At 36.6% G+C, this 20,053-nt stretch overlaps 1 protein-coding gene across 1 annotated transcript; it reads right to left on the reverse strand.

The window, feature by feature from the left end:
• Positions 1-4,952: 4,952 nt before the first annotated feature.
• Positions 4,953-10,882, reverse strand: LOC139712765 (protein delta homolog 2-like). Its single transcript, XM_071624557.1, has 4 exons — positions 10,695-10,882; positions 8,850-8,978; positions 7,679-7,801; positions 4,953-5,773 (listed from the first exon to the last, which is right to left on the reverse strand). The coding sequence occupies exons 1-4, from the start codon at positions 10,762-10,764 to the stop codon at positions 5,757-5,759; spliced, it is 339 nt and encodes a 112-aa protein (XP_071480658.1). The 5' UTR covers positions 10,765-10,882; the 3' UTR covers positions 4,953-5,756.
• Positions 10,883-20,053: the final 9,171 nt, after the last annotated feature.

Consider the following 20,053-nt stretch of genomic DNA (forward strand, 5'->3'; position numbering starts at 1 on the left):
CCGAAGTCGAATACATGTCTATGTTATGTCTTCTGATTCATTTCGTGTTATGTATGCCGAAAAGAAAGAAAGAATGAAATAAATGAAATGAAATGAGATGAGATGAAATGAAATCCATGGCAACCAATTATTTCTCTTCGTAGGTCCTAGAGCATCTTGATAGCATAAAACATGACAACATTCAACGAAGAGTTTTGCTCTTCAATGTGAGGCAGTGGTTATTCTTTCCTACACTCTTCCGATATTAATATATATATATATATATATATATATATATATATATATATATATATATACAATATTTATATATATAGAGTTTGTTTGCAAAAACCGATAAGTCCATATTTGCCAAATGGAGATATTTGCGATTAAAGGTCAAGAAAAATGAAGAGAATAATAAGAAATGTTTTGCTTCTTTTGACCATAACTTCAAAAATATACCTTTTATGTACTTATCAATATATCATTTAAAAGGTATTATTTTGTACTTTATGACAGAGATCGTACTTCAAAATCTTCAAAAATGGACTTATCGGTTTTTGCAAACAAACCCTTCATATATATATATATATATATATATTCGTCTCTTTGACTATTCACTACGTACGCATCCTTTATACATCTTGTCCAAACTTTGGGCCTATATCCGTCAATCGATTTGGCCATGGGGGAGAAGATCCTTAAACCTGAGTTTATCTTCTCTGAGCTCTTTAGTATCTAGGTCACCCTTAGATATTACCCTGGTGTGTGTGTGTGTGTGTGTGTGTGTGTGTGCTCTTTATTGCCACTATCCAAAAATACCCAATGTCGCTTTACATTACGTTCTCGTGCTGAACTGAAATCCCAATAAGTTCGATCTGTTCGAGACTCTTCCCCTCCTCGATCCACCCCCATCACTTTTTGTCTTCTTTATCATGAGAAATGTTACAATCAAGAACCATCCAAAACCAAATGTAGAGGAATGAGTCATTAATTTGACACATATCGGTCTCGTTTTTCCATTATTATTTCCTCTAAATGTTTCATAGGTTGAAGTTATCTCATGATTCATTTCATTTCATTTCATTTCATTTATTAGGTTTCCACACAAATCATACAGTGTTGCGTTAACAACATCCATCAATGACAATGTAAAGTGACATAAAAATTCTAAGTTATAAGTTCCCCATACAAAAAAAAAACATTTACATAGCACAAAATCTATCAAAATTATTCTAAAGGGTACATTCTTGACGGATAAATAAAATTGTGTGTGGAGGTGAATTGATCCCCTCTGTGAGGGTTTTTTATTGTTCTTTTCATAATTCTTCGTTTTGCTGGCAGAATTTGCAAAGCCTTTCATAATCGCTAATTTTTACAAATTAATGCATTCTCAGATTGGCAAAACAACTCAGAATATCCTGTATTCATAAAAGGAATGTCTTACGGCGCTCAAAAGTCACTTCCAGAGCCTTTAATATTAAAGCCCTCCTTCGCTCTATCTCAAACAAGTTTGAAACAGCCATGCAGTCACATCTGTAATTGGTAACTCATTCACCGGCACCTGAGCAAGGGCACCCATGATGATTAGTGACGAGCGCAGCAGTCTAGGAAGGAACAACAACAATCAGGGAGCAATTGGGAAGAAAATAAATGCAAAATGCGGAAGTAACTACCCTACTGCCTCTGAATCACAGTAACCAAGTGAAGAGTCCAACCGAAAAAGGAAAATTGGCCGCATCTATTCGACATCAGGCGCGGAGGGCGGGAAGCGTGACAGCCGGGAGAGGTGATATCTACAGCGGTGCGTGCCCCCACTTGACTTCGCAAAAGGGGAATAACCTCGAATAACAACATCGATAAACTAGCTGTAATGTCGATCTTGAAAAGGGCACGCCTCTCCCTCCCCCCCCCCCATCTTCTCTCTTAGGGATTGATGTTGGACAGTATATATGAGATGATGAATTACTGCCCTCGACGATTCCGAGCTGACAGAGTTAAGTGACATTTCCTTAGAGTTTATTGCGCTTGCCGTGATCGACCAACGACGAGAGGACGGTTGTGTCCTGCGCTTGGACGTTGCTATACATCTTGAAAGCCCTGAGAATTATTAGGATTATTGGAACATAGAAACATATTCCATAAATGACATGAAATATATTATATTCCATGAAGAGAGAACGTTATCATTACCGCAGAAGAAAATATATATATATCTTCATATTAATAGTTATTAGTCATGGAGATGCCACACTGAGGTTCGAAAATAACATTCTAAGGAGCAATAATTTGTACCATCTGATCCTATAGGTCAATATTTACAAACTTACTAACCATTTTCCCTCTCCTCTTTTAAAAACAAATCAATTCGTTCATATCCTCAATCCTATGAATTCCAGTTGCCATCGACTTTGAAATATTTTAACTAAATCTATGTTTTCCTTTTCTGACCCTATAGATTTTGGGATTCTTTCAATAACAGCATGAAAGAAGTGTAAGTGTCAATATTTCCACTTCTAAACTGTCATTTTTTTTCCATCCCTACATAGCAGAAGTTTTACATCATTAGTTGTACAAACCCAAATTTTAAGTCCTTATCTTTTTCCTCATAGAAAAATTGTGACTTATCTCAAAACAAAATCTTCTCTCAACACTTTACAGTGAGCACATTCGTCGTGTGTCTCTCTTGCAATGGTATTGACCCTTCAACTCCTCCCCCCCCCCCCTCCCCCTTTATTGTTAATGAGAGGACTGAAAATGTCAAACCATGCTTTTTCTTATAAATGTCACGGATTAAAATTATATTTCCGTTCTCTGAATTTTCCTTTATCACAATGGTGTATGTATTAATTGATCTTACATAACTATGTGCGATACATAGATATCTGACTCTAATTACACTTTTATTGGAAATGAAAATTAGTGAATAAATGAAGTAAAATGCAATCATGGCAAAACGGTAAAATACCTCTGGTATAATATTTCATAAACATTGTGCCATTAAGCTAGAATACGTCCCGAAAAATGCATTCCCACAGGTTTTTTTTTTTAAGAGATTCATCTTCACCAAACACGCTTCACCAACGTAGGCAATACTCTCTCTCTCTCTCTCTCTCTCTCTCTCTCTCTCTCTATCTATCTATCTATCTATTTCTGTGTATATGTGTATGTGTGTGCGTGTGTGTGTGTGTTTGTGAAAATTTGCGGAGTCTTGATCAGAAAGAGCGACAGTATGACTCATGATGACGAATTAAAGTGGAACATTGACTTGAGGAATATAGGCAAAAAGGGGAGAGAAACATTGATTGATGTACGTTAAAAATGATGTAATACACATAACAGTAAACATGATATATTTTCTATATAATGTATCATACATTAGGTCATAAGTTTGTGTCTTCATACGTAATAGCAAAAAAAAATGCTTATTTATTTATGTATTTATTTATTTATTTATTTATTTATTTATTTATTTATTTCGTTTTATTTATACAAGGTGGCCCCGTCAGTACTCAGTATCTATACTTAATATGTAAAATATAGTTATATTCATGTTTGTCTTCCGTTGTTTTATGTTTCGCAATTGCCAAAGATGTTCCGAAACTGTTATGTTGAAATCACGTTTTTCATTCTATTTCATTCCTCTGTTTAATTTTTATTTCATATTATGCTTGATTAATACTTTTACCTCATGCATGCACCTTGGTTTATCATGTTCATGTTCAAGTACTGACAGTGACTGACAATGAAGCTGAAACATATAGATACCAAGAGTCAATAACTTCAACCAATCAAGCGGGCAATATATATATAGATAAATGGACATATAAATAGATTAAACTTTTATCTTTATTACAGAGATAGGGAGGTGGCTGGATATTCAGATTTGTGAAGGAAGTGGGCATATATATTTATACCCAATGTAGATACAATATTTAAGGTCAAAGTCGTGCATATCAAGCTCTGAGACCACAATAAAAATACACAGATATTACGTACTTTGAACCCACAGTTGCTATGTTGTTATTATACTTCATGATATCGAGAGCTCCTATTTGAGGCCCACAGACAATATACTATAAAACAAATTTCTTTTTGCTCTTTTCGGCCTCTTCTCTTTTCCTGTGAAAATCGCCGAAGTATTAGCATCATATGAACGTCTAATCACTTTATATCTCCGACAAATCCTTGTCCTTGAGCATCGCAGAAAACAATTTAAAGAGGGAAATGGAGAGAGACGGAAAGAGATAGGGATGTAGATTGAAGGAGAGAGAGAAGGGACTTTTAAAGATAGAGAGATGGAGTGAGTGAAGGACAAACAGAAGAAAGGGCAGAAGAAAACCAACAACAACAGTCACTACAATACTTCCGCGAAAGCACGGACGGAGAATCAATCTCCGAAATGTCGGAGGAGACAACGCACAATTGCCGTAATAATAACCGCCGCATCACCATTACCCGCCACGATGTAACTCGGTTCATCTGGCTTTAGAGGGATGGCTGGAAAAAAAGTGCAGAGCACAGTTTGTGTAATCAAGCTTTTTCCTCTTTTTCCCCCGGCATTCTACGCGTCTTCTACACGGAAATGCTTGAAGACAATGTGACGCCACAAGCCACGACGATTACTCGACCAATCTGAAGAACTCCTAAAAACGCCAACGCCAACGTCATCACCCAACACGAATAACAGCAGCATCAGATTATATAAAAATAAAGCTGTTTATGACCGTTTTATTTTGATTTGTAACCAATATCTACACACAAACACACACACACACACACACACACACACACACACACACACACTGGCCATTGATCGGCACGCACAAACACATAGAGCACATTATACACACATTGACACATTCAAATACGATCTCATAACAGGTCGGTGTTCCACTATACTGCAAAGCGTCATCAGAGTCATCAACAACAAAATTGACGCCAATAACGAACAGCTGTCATTTTCGAGGCAATTTATTTAAGGAGGGCACGTTAGCGAACACAAGAACGGCCGCTTTTCCAGGCTCGAAACCATGAAATTGTCACGAATGTTTAGAGTAAGGTAATTCAAAATGCAGAACATTCAGTTTTTTTAAAACACAAATACTTCAGTCAGTCTTGTCAGGCGATATTATGAGTATCCATATTGTGCACATCGGTTCCCATAAACTCCGGTGTTAACCTCATTATGTGAGCAGGTAATGAGAAACTGAGCAATTCAAGCTATTAAAAGCGGTGAATATAAACGTGCTTTGAACACAACGATAAAGAAAAAGTGGAGATATGACAAAAGCTTGTATTAATCATTATGATCATCACCATGACACATTTTTCTGAACACTCACGATATGAGAAAAAGTGGAGATATGAAAACAGCTTGTATTAGTCATCATAATGATCAATTCGACACATATTTCTGAACACTCACGATATGAGAAAAAGTGGAGATATGAAAACAGCTTGTATTAGTCATTATAATGATCAATTCGACACATATTTCTGAACACAACGATTATGAGGAATAGTCAAGATATGAAAAGAGCCTTATTAAACATGATCATTATGATGAAACATATTTCGCAGAGTATAGTTTGCCCTGTATTTTTCAGTCAATCTCTAGACAAGTTGGGGGTGACACCAGCTGCAGCTACGGGAAAAGAAGCCATGGCCAAACGAGAAGGCATGGAAAGTGATTCTACAATGTGATGGCACACAGGCAATGACAGGAGTCGGTGGTTGAGCCAAATTATACACACCATAGCCCAGCGAATGATCGCTCATTCGGGCCCGACCTCTGCGAATGAAAGCACACAGGAGAATTAATTATTTTGTCATGCAGTCAGACAACGACAAAACGAATGCGGGGGAAAATGATCCTCCTTATCCTATTTTATATCATGTTACCAATAATAGATTCACTTACCAATACATTGGTAAGGAGATGATGATGATTATTGTATTGATAAGAAATTTATTTCATTTTTGTTTTGTCTAGACAATGTTGATATTATAATAAGATTGACAATCCGTATAGAAAATCATTGATAGTAATTATAGTAACAATGGTAAGCCTGCTTATTAATGTCACATGAGTTGATTTCAGTAATGCTTTGGGCAAATCATTTTTCAATAGGGTCATATGTATTTCATTCCAATAAACAACAATAAAAACAAACAGACCAAGATTGTGAATGAATAGAACACTTTATATACACTCAGCAAAAGAAAAGAAAGTAAACACTTTTTCCGTTACATATGTTTCATAGAAGATTTGGGTAAAATATTTTGGTGTTATATACCATATTAAAGGTTATTTATTAGGCTCTCAACCCAGTAGGGTGGTACAACGGGAAAAGTTTACGCATGAGTGAACACATTCGTTTTTGTATTCCAAGGCACAAAAGTAAAAATTGCAGAAATTTACATCTTGTCATTCATACCATATTATATAAATGACCTTCAAGATAGCATTGAAAACAAAAGATCAGTTTAACACAGAAGAGACATGAATGAATAGCAAAAAAAAAGTTTTTGTTCCCTTGTATCTTTTTAAATCCTCAAACAGAAACAAAGTGGGAAACTAAAGGGGAAAAAAGTGTGGGGGGGGGTTGTCAACTCAAATTCAAAAGAGCTATACAGGAGGTAAGCCACGAAGGTGATTAGATGGAAGGGAATTTCTGAATTTCATTATTTTGATTTAGGAACTTTAGAATTCATGAGACAAATTTAAAATCAAATATCATTTTCATTTTCCTCAATTTGAAATAACATTTCAAATTTCTACCTTTTTGTTGATATTGCCTCTTTTCTTATGTCATTTGAATTTGGATTTGACGGAAGATTCTTCCTTTTTTTTTCATTACTTTTGCCTTTCTTTATCTTTGGGGGCTACAAAATCTTTATAGAGATCAGTGTGTGATTTTTGCAAAGTAATTTGTGCTTCTAAGTGTGTTAAATTTGTTTTTGCTCTCATTGTTATATGGACAAGCACATACGCATGAATAAGAACTTGTCCATTTTTGCAATTTTTACTTTCGTGTCTTGGAAGAGAAAAACGCATGTTTTCACTCATGCGTAAAGTTTAATGACCTAACAGGTTTAATAGCCAAATAAATTACCTTTAACATGGTATATAAAACGTTAACATTTAGCCAAATATTCTATGAGAAATATGAGCTTGAAAAAGTGTTTACTTTCTTTTTTTGCTGAGTGTAGATCATTTCATTCGCAATACACACTTCGACCAATTATCGAATTACTGTAACTTTAGCTCTGCCCATCGTCCATCGTCCATATCGTCCATATAAAAATGAAATTTTTTTAGATCAACTAGTCAGCAGCGACTGATCTCCACATTGGGATTATCACTGTCCAAGTGAAGTGTCGAACACTAATCGTAAAGGCCAAAAGCTGCAAGATGTTTGTAGTCCCATGTATAAGGAGACATACCCAAAATGATGAAAAGGTTCGTTAATCCTACACACACAAAAAGTGCGCACCATGGACCGCGGGAATCACAAACCTTTGGAATTACGAATCTTGCTAGTATCTCGTTGTTTGTTTGTTTGTTTGTTTGTTTGCTTTGCTTTTTTTAGTTGTTGTTTTGTTTTGTTTTGTTTTTGTTTTGTTTTTGTTTTTGTTTTTTGTTGTGTTCACGAACCTTTGGAGTAACGAACTTTATATACCCTAAAAGTCATACCTTGTGTTTCGCAGTGTGTACCGTAGTAGCCTGAAAGACAAGTGCAGGTGTAGCCGAACCATAAATAGTCTGTGCATTCTCCGCCATTCTGGCACGGATTCGACGCGCAGTTATTCGTGTTCACTGGAAGGAGAAGAAGGATAATGTTCCATTAATCTCAATAATGTTTAATTAATCTGTAAAGTTCATTATAAATTAAGTGTCTCGTTTATGTGCACTGTAAATCATTTAATATGATAACGTTTGCTTGTCATTGGTTAAAGGGGAAGGCTAGTAACTGATCAGTGGGAATCAGTGGAAATGCTGGGAGATGATTGTTCCAATCCTTATGGGATTCATTCCAGAGTTCACTGTATATCTATTGTTGTGTGAAAATGATTTGCTTCAGAACAGTCTCATATTCAAGTAATGTGCAGATTAATGCTCCGTCACTGACCAGGGACGCTAACCCGGAAGCATTAAACTGCACATTACTTGAATATGAGACCATTCTGAAGCAAATCATTTTCACACAACAATAGATATACAATGAACTCTTGAATGAATCCCATAAGGATTGGAACAATCATCTTCCAGCATTTCCACTGATTCCCACTGATCAGTTACTAGCCTTCCCCTTTAAGACAGAGCCCGAGTAAACGAACTGTACAAACATAAGGAAACGTTTTTCTGTAAAAGTAAGTAATGTGAGCTCTAAATTATAAGCAGTGAATATTAAAAAAAAAATGATGCTCTGTGCATGCGTGAGGCAACTGTTTCCATTGTTTTGATATCATTACTATCACTTAAAAAGGCCTCAATCTTTTCATATCTTCTCTGGATGTATAGCAAGCTGTAAAATGATGACACTCGTCAGTTTCCTACGAAGCAGACAAAACTATTAAAAGAGGAAAAGTGAATAAATAGAGACAAGGAGAGAAAAAGATTCACATTATTTACTCCAGGGCTTTCTGTCTAGCCTATATTTTATATAATTATACAACGCCCCATTTTAGAGGAACGCTTCCATCCAAAAATCACGTAAAATATTTTAGTTCTCTTTATCAGAACATGTGTGGCTGTGTGTGTGTGTGTGTATGTTTTGTGTTTGTCTATTCAATTTTTCTGTATGTATATGCATGCATGAAAAGTGAGAACACATTTTTTTTTCTTTTTTGGTTATCTTTCTCACGGAATTCGCCTTCGCAATCGAAACCGTAGAAGCCTTCGGGACACAGGCAGTGGTACTCGGTGACTCCGCGCAGCACGTATTCCGAACACTCTCCGCCGTTCAGGCAAGGGCTTTGGTCACACGGACCAGCTGTTGACAAAGATCGGATGGGGGAGGGGGTGGGGAGGGTAATTAGTAACAACGTCAACTATACACCTTCTTTGCATAAAGTGCATAAAACACACAAAGAAAGAAAAGTTAACAGCGATGACGATTAGAATGATAACTGTCAGTGACAGTGACTCTTTTAGGGGAAAAAAATCCATTCCAAAATTTCATTAATTTCATAAGAAAGAGAAAAAATCCATGCAGAGCAGCGCAAACAAAATGATTAAAATCGGATAAGAAATACGGAAGTTATGACATTCCGAAGAAATGTGAAATTCCAAAATGTAATATCTTCTTCATTTCTTCTCTTATTTTTGTCATTTTTGGAACGTCCTGTAGGGTAGGGAATTGTTGTTGTTTTTCTACTTCTTTTAAAGTTTATTTATTTTCGGGGTGGATTTGTTTGTTTGTTTGTTTGCTTTTATTTCTGCATTCAATCAGATGCAATTTGAATGCAAACTTCAAAAAGTACAAAGACAAAGAATAACAAGTGCAGTGAAATAAATCGATAACAGTACATAAATAGATTCACATAGGTGATTGCATTGAGCAATGTAGATACACAGAAACATAAAATAAAATATACAGTATTTTTCAGTAAACAACAGAGATAATTGAATGCAGGAGACCACCATCATAAGCGATTAAGCTTGAAATGGATGGAGGCCTTATCTCAAAGGGAAAATTCTAATTTCGAGTAAAATTTTATTGAAGACGAAATGTTGTGGCTTTTTTTTCTTGGCCTTCGTTTTAAGAACTGATTCTTGCCCAAGTTGGGGTAATAAGCTTGTTCAGAGTTAGCTCCTCTTTACATATGTGTAATATAAACAATATTTATCACAATTGGTTCGACTTCACTCGCTTTCAAAGCGACATAATACGAAAGCCTGCGTATGCCCAACACGTCACATTAATGGTCCTGTTTGCCTTTGGGAGCAATGATTTGAAAAAAAAAAATAAAGATATCATATTTGATGCATATGCGTAGGTCTGTTGCACCACAAAACATCCTACCATATAAAGTTTTCGCAATAAAGCATAAAATATAGGGAGATATATATCAGTGTTTTTCTCAATAAACCGTAACTGTATACGGTATAATCTGGAAACATTTCAATAATAGCTATTGTTCACATTTTGTATGAATTATTTAACAATACTTAAAATCAATTCAACTGGTTCAAATTTTTACAGTGGTTGTTTCTATCCCTAACGCACATTTTGGAACTATTTTAAAGCATTAATGCTGGGTTTTTGTTTCATTTGCAAAGAATGGTGAATTATGCCTTTAAACATAACTTGAGGAAATGGCTGACTTTATTACTACTCCTACTTCTATTTCTATATTACTACAATTAATAATAATAATAATAATAATAATGAAATAATGATATAACGATTATACGACTACTACCATGACTATTACTTCTATGCTTGACTACTACTACTTTTGCTACTTACTATTGCTACTACAGCATCTACTTTTATACTATTTCTACTGCTACTCCTATACTACTATGCTACTGGTAGTACTTATAGAACTACTAATTAAATGACTAAGACTATACTGGTTGATTCTGCTGTCCGGAACAACTATTTGTACAATGAAACAAGTATCTACAACGTTTTGAAGAAGACCTGTTGGAGATGGGGGATAACAGTATACTTTATTTAACGAATGACCTATTCATACGTTACCACGTGCAGACTGAATGAGAAGGAATGAGCAGAAGGCAATGAAACACAGCGAGATCGCTCGGCTAGCCATCCTTTTCTTCGATATTTTGGCGACGATTCTGCTGAAAGATGATCTACAAAGTGTATCCGGTAAAGTTTGTGTGGCGCTTTCTTGATCGAGGTATAAGCAGTGACTGAGATGCCGAGCAGATTGTCTGCGCAGTTAAAGGGTCGAGAGCTATGCGGGGATGTAACGCGCGTAAACCAGTCGTGTATTGTAAACAGTCTGCATCATCAACCTTAATGCAATAATCCGCAGCTGTAAAAATACCGACTCGCATTGCAAATTTTATACTCGTGATTGTATATGTTTTAACAGATTGAACACACACAGATGGATGTTAATAATTACTTCGGAGTATGAATGTTTCACCTTTCTCGTGTTTATATCGATATATGTTTTCCAGTTTTATCGGAAGGCAGACGTATATAATCATATTGACTCCCGTCTAACGAAAACTTTTGTTGCATGTTTGAACATAGGCTCCCGTAGAGGGAGACAGTGCCAGTTCATTAAATTGTAACTGGGAATTCGATAATACTGGTCGATCAACGAAGTTTGAATTGATTTTTCTTGCCGAATACTTTTGTAGTGTTTAAGTGACGCATATCTCTTTACGATTGAAGAAAACATCAATTCTATACCGCCACGTAAGCCTGAATATCATTTCCACTTTCGAAACCGATCCAAAGATAAAGAAAAGTATACAGCGTTAGACTAAAACAATGAATGTTAGTTTAATTTTTTTACCACTCAATCGATATACATTATTATGATTATATGCACACACATATATGTATGTATATTATAGGCCTATATGTCTATAAGCTTTTGCCATATTCTTCACGAAGTTTGATACAAAGTAGGAAGAATAAGCCTAAATGATTTAAAATTTGATCTTTTGTCATCACATTTGACTGCTTTTTGTGAAACACATCCTCTTTTCAAATTCTATCTGTGTATACTGTGGAAAACTCTTGTACAATCGAAGAAAAACATTTGATTTTCTTAATCAAAGAAACCATCAGTAATGACAGCAAAGACAAACAAACACAAAACAAAACAAAAATACAAACTTAAAACCACAGTAACATGCATGACTGTAAAACAAGTTCCTAATTTTAAGAATCGGAGTGAAGATGATCAAAAAAGTGTATCGGACTATAATAGTTGGTTAATACAGCGTAAAATCTGTTCTGATAAGATATAGCTTGCATTTCATTTTTGAGGATAATGATGTTTCACTTTGTTATAGACCACTACCTCGCTAGAAAAAAAAAATCAACGAGCGTTTTTAATTTCGCAATCCAGCTAGAGAATTACAAAGTTTACGGCCTGTGTAAATGAATGTATTTTGAATCATTTAATTCCTTGGAAGAGGCAAAAGAAATGATACATTTTAGACTTCCTACGTGGATGTTTATTGAATTATTCATTTCTTGCTCACAGAAAATCCATCTGTTACAAAAACAAGAATGCCAATGTTGAAGGAATGACAACTCAAAATCAATACCTTTGTTTGCCGCCATGTTCCCGTGACGTGAGTGTAGTGACACGCAATATCACCTGTTATCGCTCTTTGGTTTATAAATTACACAAAAAGACTGCATGGTATGTCGTATTGAAAACAGGGTTTTGTTTGAGTTAATAATGATATGCAAAAACAGGATTGTGCACACATCATCTGCGTCATGAAACTTTGGTACATGTGCACGTGGATGCAAAGTTCTCAGCGCTTTTGTCTTCGTCATTCCATGGAGCAAAAACATGGGGGGAGGTAGCAGCAGTAGTATAATTACAGTAGTAGTAAATGTCGATTTGTATAAGCATTGAGTATATTTTAAAAAAAGGTTGTACATCAGTATCAGAGGAGGTACAAGCAAGGGAGTGGAGAGTGAGCACTGTCAGTGCTGGTTTGAAATAATGTATCTATAGTGATCGGGGTATGTAAAGGCCTTGAGCACTCACTCTACTGCAGAGTGGATTTAGCGCATTATAAGTGACTTGTACTATTATTATTATCATTACTACTACTACTACTTTTATAATTATTATTGTTATTATCATTGTTATAATTATAATTATCATTATTATCATCATCATCTTCTTCTTCTTCTTCTTCTTCTTCTTCTTCATCGTAATCATCATTATCAACATTATTAAGTGGAAAACGCATTCTGATATTATTATCTAAAAGCTATAGTGATCATTATTTGCACCTTGAAACCTGCTGAAATAGACCAAAACTTTCCAATCAAACTAACACACAACATGTATTTCAAACGGGTCTAGAGAAAGACAAAATGTAACGTCCATCTTGTTAACTTTTTCCAAAATCAACCGCTATACATTCATACTGCCCAGATATGAATTACTGCATAATAAGCCAGTTCGTCATTTAAGGACAAGCAAGTTCACCTTCATAGACATGTGGATTGAGGGAATGTAGCAATATTAGCAAAATACGTCAGTGAGAGTTTGAAGAAAATCGGACAATCCGTTCAAAGGTAATAATGAATTTTTTAAGTTTCTGCTCAGTCACTGCTGGATCAGAAGACTACTACCAGCTGTGATGTCACATGTATACTACAACACAAAGAAATTATCAAGAAAATCCAAGATATGTTCATTTTTCTCGCATAATAAAAGAACACGTGACTTAATCCTTTTTCAGAATGCAGATAGAATAATATTAACATGCGTCAGTGATATGTCGAGAAAATTTGAACTTTTTTTCAAAAAAGTAAAATTTTGTGAAATTCTCGTCGTATTTTTCTTATATCGTTGTACGCATGTGACATCATACACTAAAGTAGTCTTCTCATCAAGCAGTGACTGTGCAGATGATTTAAAAGTTCATAACTATACTGAACGGATTGTCCAATTTTCCCCAAGCTTTCACTGATGTGTTCTACTAATATTGCTACATTCACTCAATCCATATGTATAATAAGGTGGACTTGCCCTTTAACTCACATGCATGCAGGTTGGTCCATTGCTGGGATCGTTCTTTTGGCTTCTGGGTTTGGCTAGCCTCGCTAGCCACTTCACTTGTCCCCAAAGCATCTTAATTACGAAATTTCCCCGACGTAACAATAGGCGTTTTCACATCAGCCCGATAAAAATCCAAGCTCGAGAAATTTTTCGCGATTGCGAGTTTGCGCACTATTTCATTTCTTATTCACATCAGCCCGAAGAGAATCAGCCCAAATTTTTGTCGAGCGAATTCGACAGCTGAGTATGTGCAAATAGCATAAGTAATGTGTGTGCCCTCTCAAAAATTCCTCGTGATTTGTGTGCAGTTTGCCTCGATCGATCGGGTCACACACGCTAGGCATAATGGGATGCATCGCGCTAATTTCTCGAGTCGTTTTCACAATAGGCGTTTTCACATCAGCCCGATGAAAATCCAAGCTCGAGATATTTTCCAATTTCCCAAGTCAGAAAATAGCGCGCTATTTCGAAACATCGGGCTGATGTGAAAACGCCTAATAGGCGTTTTCACATCAGCCCGATAAAAATCCATGCTCGAGATATTTTTCGCAGAAAATAGTCAGCAAAATAGCGCGCTATTTCGAAACATCGGGCTGATAGGAAAATATTTCGAGCTTGGATTTTTATCGGGCTGATGTGAAAACGCCTAATTATCAAATAGCGCGCTACTATCCGCTACAGTCCTGTATTTCAGAAATTTCCCGAGTTGGAGTCGAGAAATTTTCTCGATCAGAGCGATACAATTAGCGCGTTAATTTGTGTTCACATTATCAAATAGCGCGCTATTTCGCTCTCGGGAAAAATTCCCAAGTCAGAAAATACCGCGCTATTTCGAAACATCGGGCTGATGTGAAAAGGCCTAATGTATAGATTAGGCCTACTTATAAGTAAATTTATAAATCAACGCGCTGTTGGTAAACAATTTTTTTTTTCTGCTCATGCGCTTATCGGAACTCCGAACTGGCTTAGGGTAACGATCACTAACAGATAACCATTGGTATTTTATAACTCTTCTTTTCTTTTTATTGGTATTACCATCACAAGTTTGGATTGTGATTATTATTATTATCATTATCATTAGTGGGAATAGCATATATGACCATTAGTGATATCACTAAAATATCATATTGATAAACACTATCATGAATAATTATCAATCAGCATTCGATTTCTTAGAGGCCCAAAAATGATTACAAATGTATAACGAAAGGTAAGGTTGCCTTATACGAGACATGCAGCAAAGAGGGCGCTGCTTTACTTTCAGCTCAACTTCGCGTTGCTGAAAAGAACAGTTTTCGTATAAAATCGTATACTATTTTCTGCTCGCAGAAATTCGTGACTTCGCGTGAGTACATACAACAGTCGAAAAGCAACGTTTATCGGTATAGTCATCATTACTCCATTACCACTGTCTCCTACGAGTTGTTTGATTCGTCTAGCCGACAAGGAGAACAAAGCTTTAATTGTACGTTAGTCCATTTTATTATTTTTTTTTTCAGGTAAATAAGGATGTATTGTGCATTCCGGCTTCATCACCTCGTGTAAGCCACAAACCAAGATACACATAGTGACTGTCATGCTGGACTGTGACTCTCCCTCTCTCATAACTGCGTTCGACAATGGAAGTGAAATGCAACTGCTCAGGGAAATCTAGAGAATATCATTTAAAAAATAGAAAAACTAGGAAAGAGAGGGACAAAGACGTCATTATCAAAAAGAAAGGTACACATAGCTGTTAGCGACTACACATTCAACCTTCTTCTTTCATACCCGGAATAAAAGAGAGTATTAAAATCATTTCAGCTCTGTAGAGGTAGATATTAGGTACGACATATTGAAAATAATTTATTCCACAAAACGACTTCAGGCTGTATGGTTGTGTTTGTCACATTTGTAACGTTTTTCATTGTGTCACATTGAACTTTGTCCTTGATTATTATATCTGTTAAGGGAAAGGCGGTGACTCTGATAAGTTGGGCATTGTCTAAGCTATTATACCGCCAAAACGTTTGAGAATATCGTATCGGACATAATATTATTGAAATGAGGTATAAACATGATTCCTACTCTCTTAAAAAAAATCGAGTGAAAATGTTCACTCTTAAAGGAGTGAATACATAAAAGAGTGAATTTAGAGTGAATTTGGAGTGAATTTGGAGTAAAAATGCTCATTTTCACTCGTTTTAGAGTGACCTCAGGGATCACTCCAAAATCTTTGAGTGATCCCTGAGGTCACTCCAAAACACTGGCGTAGCCAGGGGGGGGGGGGGGCGATGGGGGCGATCGCCCCCCCCCCCCCCCCCCCTAAGATTTGGACCGGGGATTTGGGAGGCGGAAAAAAAAAATGCGTGTATACTGTATATGCATGCACATGAAGTGGGTCTCCTTTGCAACCTTTCATCAAATAAGATATTTTTTGAATATTTCACTCAAAGTGTGCACCAGATCGTTGAATTTCAATTCAAAATATGCAAAATCTCTCGTGCTTGGGAGGGGGATACCCCCTCCCAAACCCTCCCCCTCTGTGCCTCTTTCCCTAGCTTAAACACTTTTTAGATTTACAAAAAATTATGAATAATTCTGAGTGCACAAGACTTATCACTTATATTCCGAAAACTCAAGGTTCCCTCATGTATAAGGGGAATTTCCCCTTTTAATCGACTTTTTCCTCCCTCAGCCCCCCCCCCTAATCAGTTGTGTGTGTGTGTGTGTGTGTGTGTGTGTGTGTGTGTGTGATTTCCCAAATGTTGATTCCATCAAAAATGCGTAGATGAGATATCTCAATTTCAACCTTAAAAAGGCAAAAGCTCGATCGGAAGGGAAGGGTAGGGATAACACTCGCCCACGCCTTCTCCCTGCTCCCCCGCCCCTCCCCCCTTCCACCATGCATAAGAAGTATAGACTGTGTGTGGCTATATACCCAGATCGCTTTATTTCAATTCTAAAAACGCAAAAGCTCCGCGAGCGGGAGGAGGAATCCCCCTTCCTCTATATACCTCACTAGACTTTATACATACACACAGATGGTGCACATTCGGAATAAGAGCTAAATTCCGTGATTTTATCACTTCGATGAAAAAGTATTGCACCAAAAATTTGCAACAGATCGCTGAATTTCAGGTCTGAAAACGCAAAATCACCTTCGTGTGGGAGGGGATATGCCGGCCCTATGAGTTCTACACCCTCGTGTGCATGCTTTTTCTGTTTGACTGCTGAACAGATGGTGTTCATGATATTCAGTGTAAGAATTAATACAAGAAGATTATTTAAATGATACCATTTTATAGGGAAATTGTTCAATAATAATATACACTAAATTATACTGCAACTTTAAACAAGTGGGACTGTTTCATCACGTTAAAACACGCAAAAAACATGCATCAAATTGCACCATTTGCAACATCAAAATGCAAAAAGTTCTCACCGTGGGAGGGGGTACACCCCCCTCCCACACCCTCCCCTCTCCCCTCGCTCTCTCCGCTCTCTCGGGTTCAGTCGCGTTCATGATATTCAGTGAAAAGAAGTAATACAAGAAGCGTATTTAAATGATAGCATTTTATAGGCAAATTGTTCAATGATAATCTACATCAAAATATACTGCAACCTTAAACAAGTGGGACTGTTTCACGTCGATAAAACGCGCAAAAACATGCATCAAATTGCACCATTTGCAACATCGAAATGCAAAAAGTTCTCACCGTGGGAGGGGGGACACCCCCTCCCCTCCCCCCTCGCTCGCTCTGCTCGCTCGGATTCAGTCGCGTTCATGATATTCAGTGAAAAGAATTGATACAAGAAGTGTATTCAAATTATACCATTATATAGGCAAATTGTTCAGTGATAATCTACATCAAAACATACTGCAACCTTAAACAAGTGGGACTGTTTCAACTCTTTAAAACACGCAAAAACATGCATCAAATTGCACCATTTGCAACATCAAAATGCAAAAAGTTCTTACCGTGGGAGGGGGACACCCCCTCCCACACCCTCCCCTCCCCCTTCACTCGCTCCACTCGCTCAGGTTCAGTCGCGTTCATGATATTCAGTGAAAAGAATTAATACAAGAAGTGTATTTAACGTATGCCATTTTATATGCAAATTGTTAAATAATAATCTACACTAAAATATACTGCTACCTTAAACAAGTGGGACTGTTTCACGTCGATAAAACGCGCAAAAACATGCATCTAATTGCACCATTTGCAACATCACAATGCAAAAAGTTCTTACCGTGGGAGGGGGACACCCCCTCCCACACCCTCCCCTCCCCCCTCGCTCGCTTCGTTCGCTCGGGTTCAGTCGCGTTCATGATATTCAGTGAAAAGAAGTAATACAAGAAGTGTATTTAAATCATACCATATTATAGGCAAATTATTCAATGATAATCTACATCAAAATATACTGCAACTTTAAACAAGTGGGACTGTTTCAACTCGTTAAAACGCGCAAAAACATGCATCAAATTGCACCATTTGCAACATCAAAATGCAAAAAGTTCTCACCGTGGGAGGGGGACACCCCCCTCCCACACCCTCCCCTCCCCCTTCACTCGCTCCGCTCTCTCGGGTTCAGTCGCGTTCACGATATTCAGTGAAAAGAGTTAATACAAGAAGTGTATTTAAGTTATAGCATTTTAAAGGCAAATTGTTCAATAATAATCTACATCAAAATAAACTGCTACCTTAAACAAGTGGGACTGTTTCACGTCGATATAACGCGCAAAAACATGCATCAAATTGCACCATTTACAACATCAAAATGCAAAAAGTTCTTACCGTGGGAGGGGGGACACCCCCCTCCCACACCCTCCCCCCCCCCCCCCCCTCGCTCGCTCCGCTCGCTCGGGCTCGGTCGCTTCGCTCCCTCGCAGACTAACCGCCCCCCCTAAGATGAAATCCTGGCTACGCCGTTGCTCCAAAATGAGTGAAAATGAACATTTTCACTCAAAATTCACTCCAATTTCACTCTAAATTCACTCTTTTTTGTATTCACTCCTTTAAGAGTGAATATTTTCACTCGATTTTTTTTTAGAGAGTATGACACGCCACACATTCATGAAATAGCGGATTGAATTACGTGCAGCTCCCAAGAACTGAACAGCGAGATATTGTCCCCTATTCCGGATGAGAAAAACACATAAGAAAGGTTATAAACTTAAAATAGGTTGGTGGCCGAATTGGGCCACCAAAACATGATGTATAGTTTCTATTCTTAAAAAGAGGATTGCCCGATATTTTTATCTTGTAACCCCGGGCCAACGGTCCACTGCTAATGACGGACGTTACAATATCCATTGATACGTTTCCTGCTGTGAGATCGAGCATGTGTGTCCCAAACCTCCTGCCTGTCTGTTGTTCTACCAGTAAGTGCTACAAAATATTTCTTTGTTCTCTTAAACCATTAGATTTCAACACATAAAAATGGAACTTGATACTGCACGCAAACGGTTTGTCTACTCTCTCGACAGAGTATTAAAGGTGCTGTTTACCTTTGGGAGCAGGGATGTAAAAATGTAACTGGTAAGAGCTATCACAGTTGATGCATATGTGTATAGGTCAGGTGTATCATAACACATCCTACCATAAACCATTTTACAATAAAGCCTAAAATTTGACGAGATATCAATATTTTTTTATTAAACCATAACTGTAGACGGTTTATTCTGCAAACAATTTTTTTAAGTATATGCATTGATGTTTGGTTTCTTTCATGGCAAATTAATCAAGGTTCGCGTTGCCCTGTATAATTAAAGATACCTTGTCAGTGACAACCCGGACTTGCATGCAACGCCACATTTTCAAAAAGTAGAATATATTCAGATTGATGTCATTTATTTGCATTGAAATACTCTCCTCTTCTCCCTCTCTTTATCTATATATAAATGCATATGAAGAGTTTGTTCGCTAAAACCGATAAGTCCATTTTTTGTAGTTAAGTACAAAATAATACCTTTTAAATGATATATTGGTCACTACATTTAAACGTACATTTTTGAAGTTATGGTCAAAAGAAGCAAACATTTTCTTATTATTCTCTTTATTTTTCTTGACCTTTAATCGCAAATATCTCCATTTGGCAAATATGGACTTATCGGTTTTTGCGAACAAACTCTTCATATACATATATATATATATATATATATATATATATATATATATATATTATATACATATATATATATATAATACATATTACATCTTAAGAGTATTTATCTATCTATTGATTCATTCATTTGTTTATCAGTTTATTTATGTATCTCATTTATACAAACTGTATGATTATATGAAGTATATAATTATAAATCTTTATAACAGATTATAAT

The sequence above is a fragment of the Diadema antillarum genome, unplaced genomic scaffold (genome assembly GCF_040938485.1).
Source record: "Diadema antillarum isolate AM-2024a unplaced genomic scaffold, OU_Dant_1.0 seq00001851_RagTag, whole genome shotgun sequence".
NCBI lineage: Eukaryota > Metazoa > Echinodermata > Echinoidea > Diadematoida > Diadematidae > Diadema > Diadema antillarum.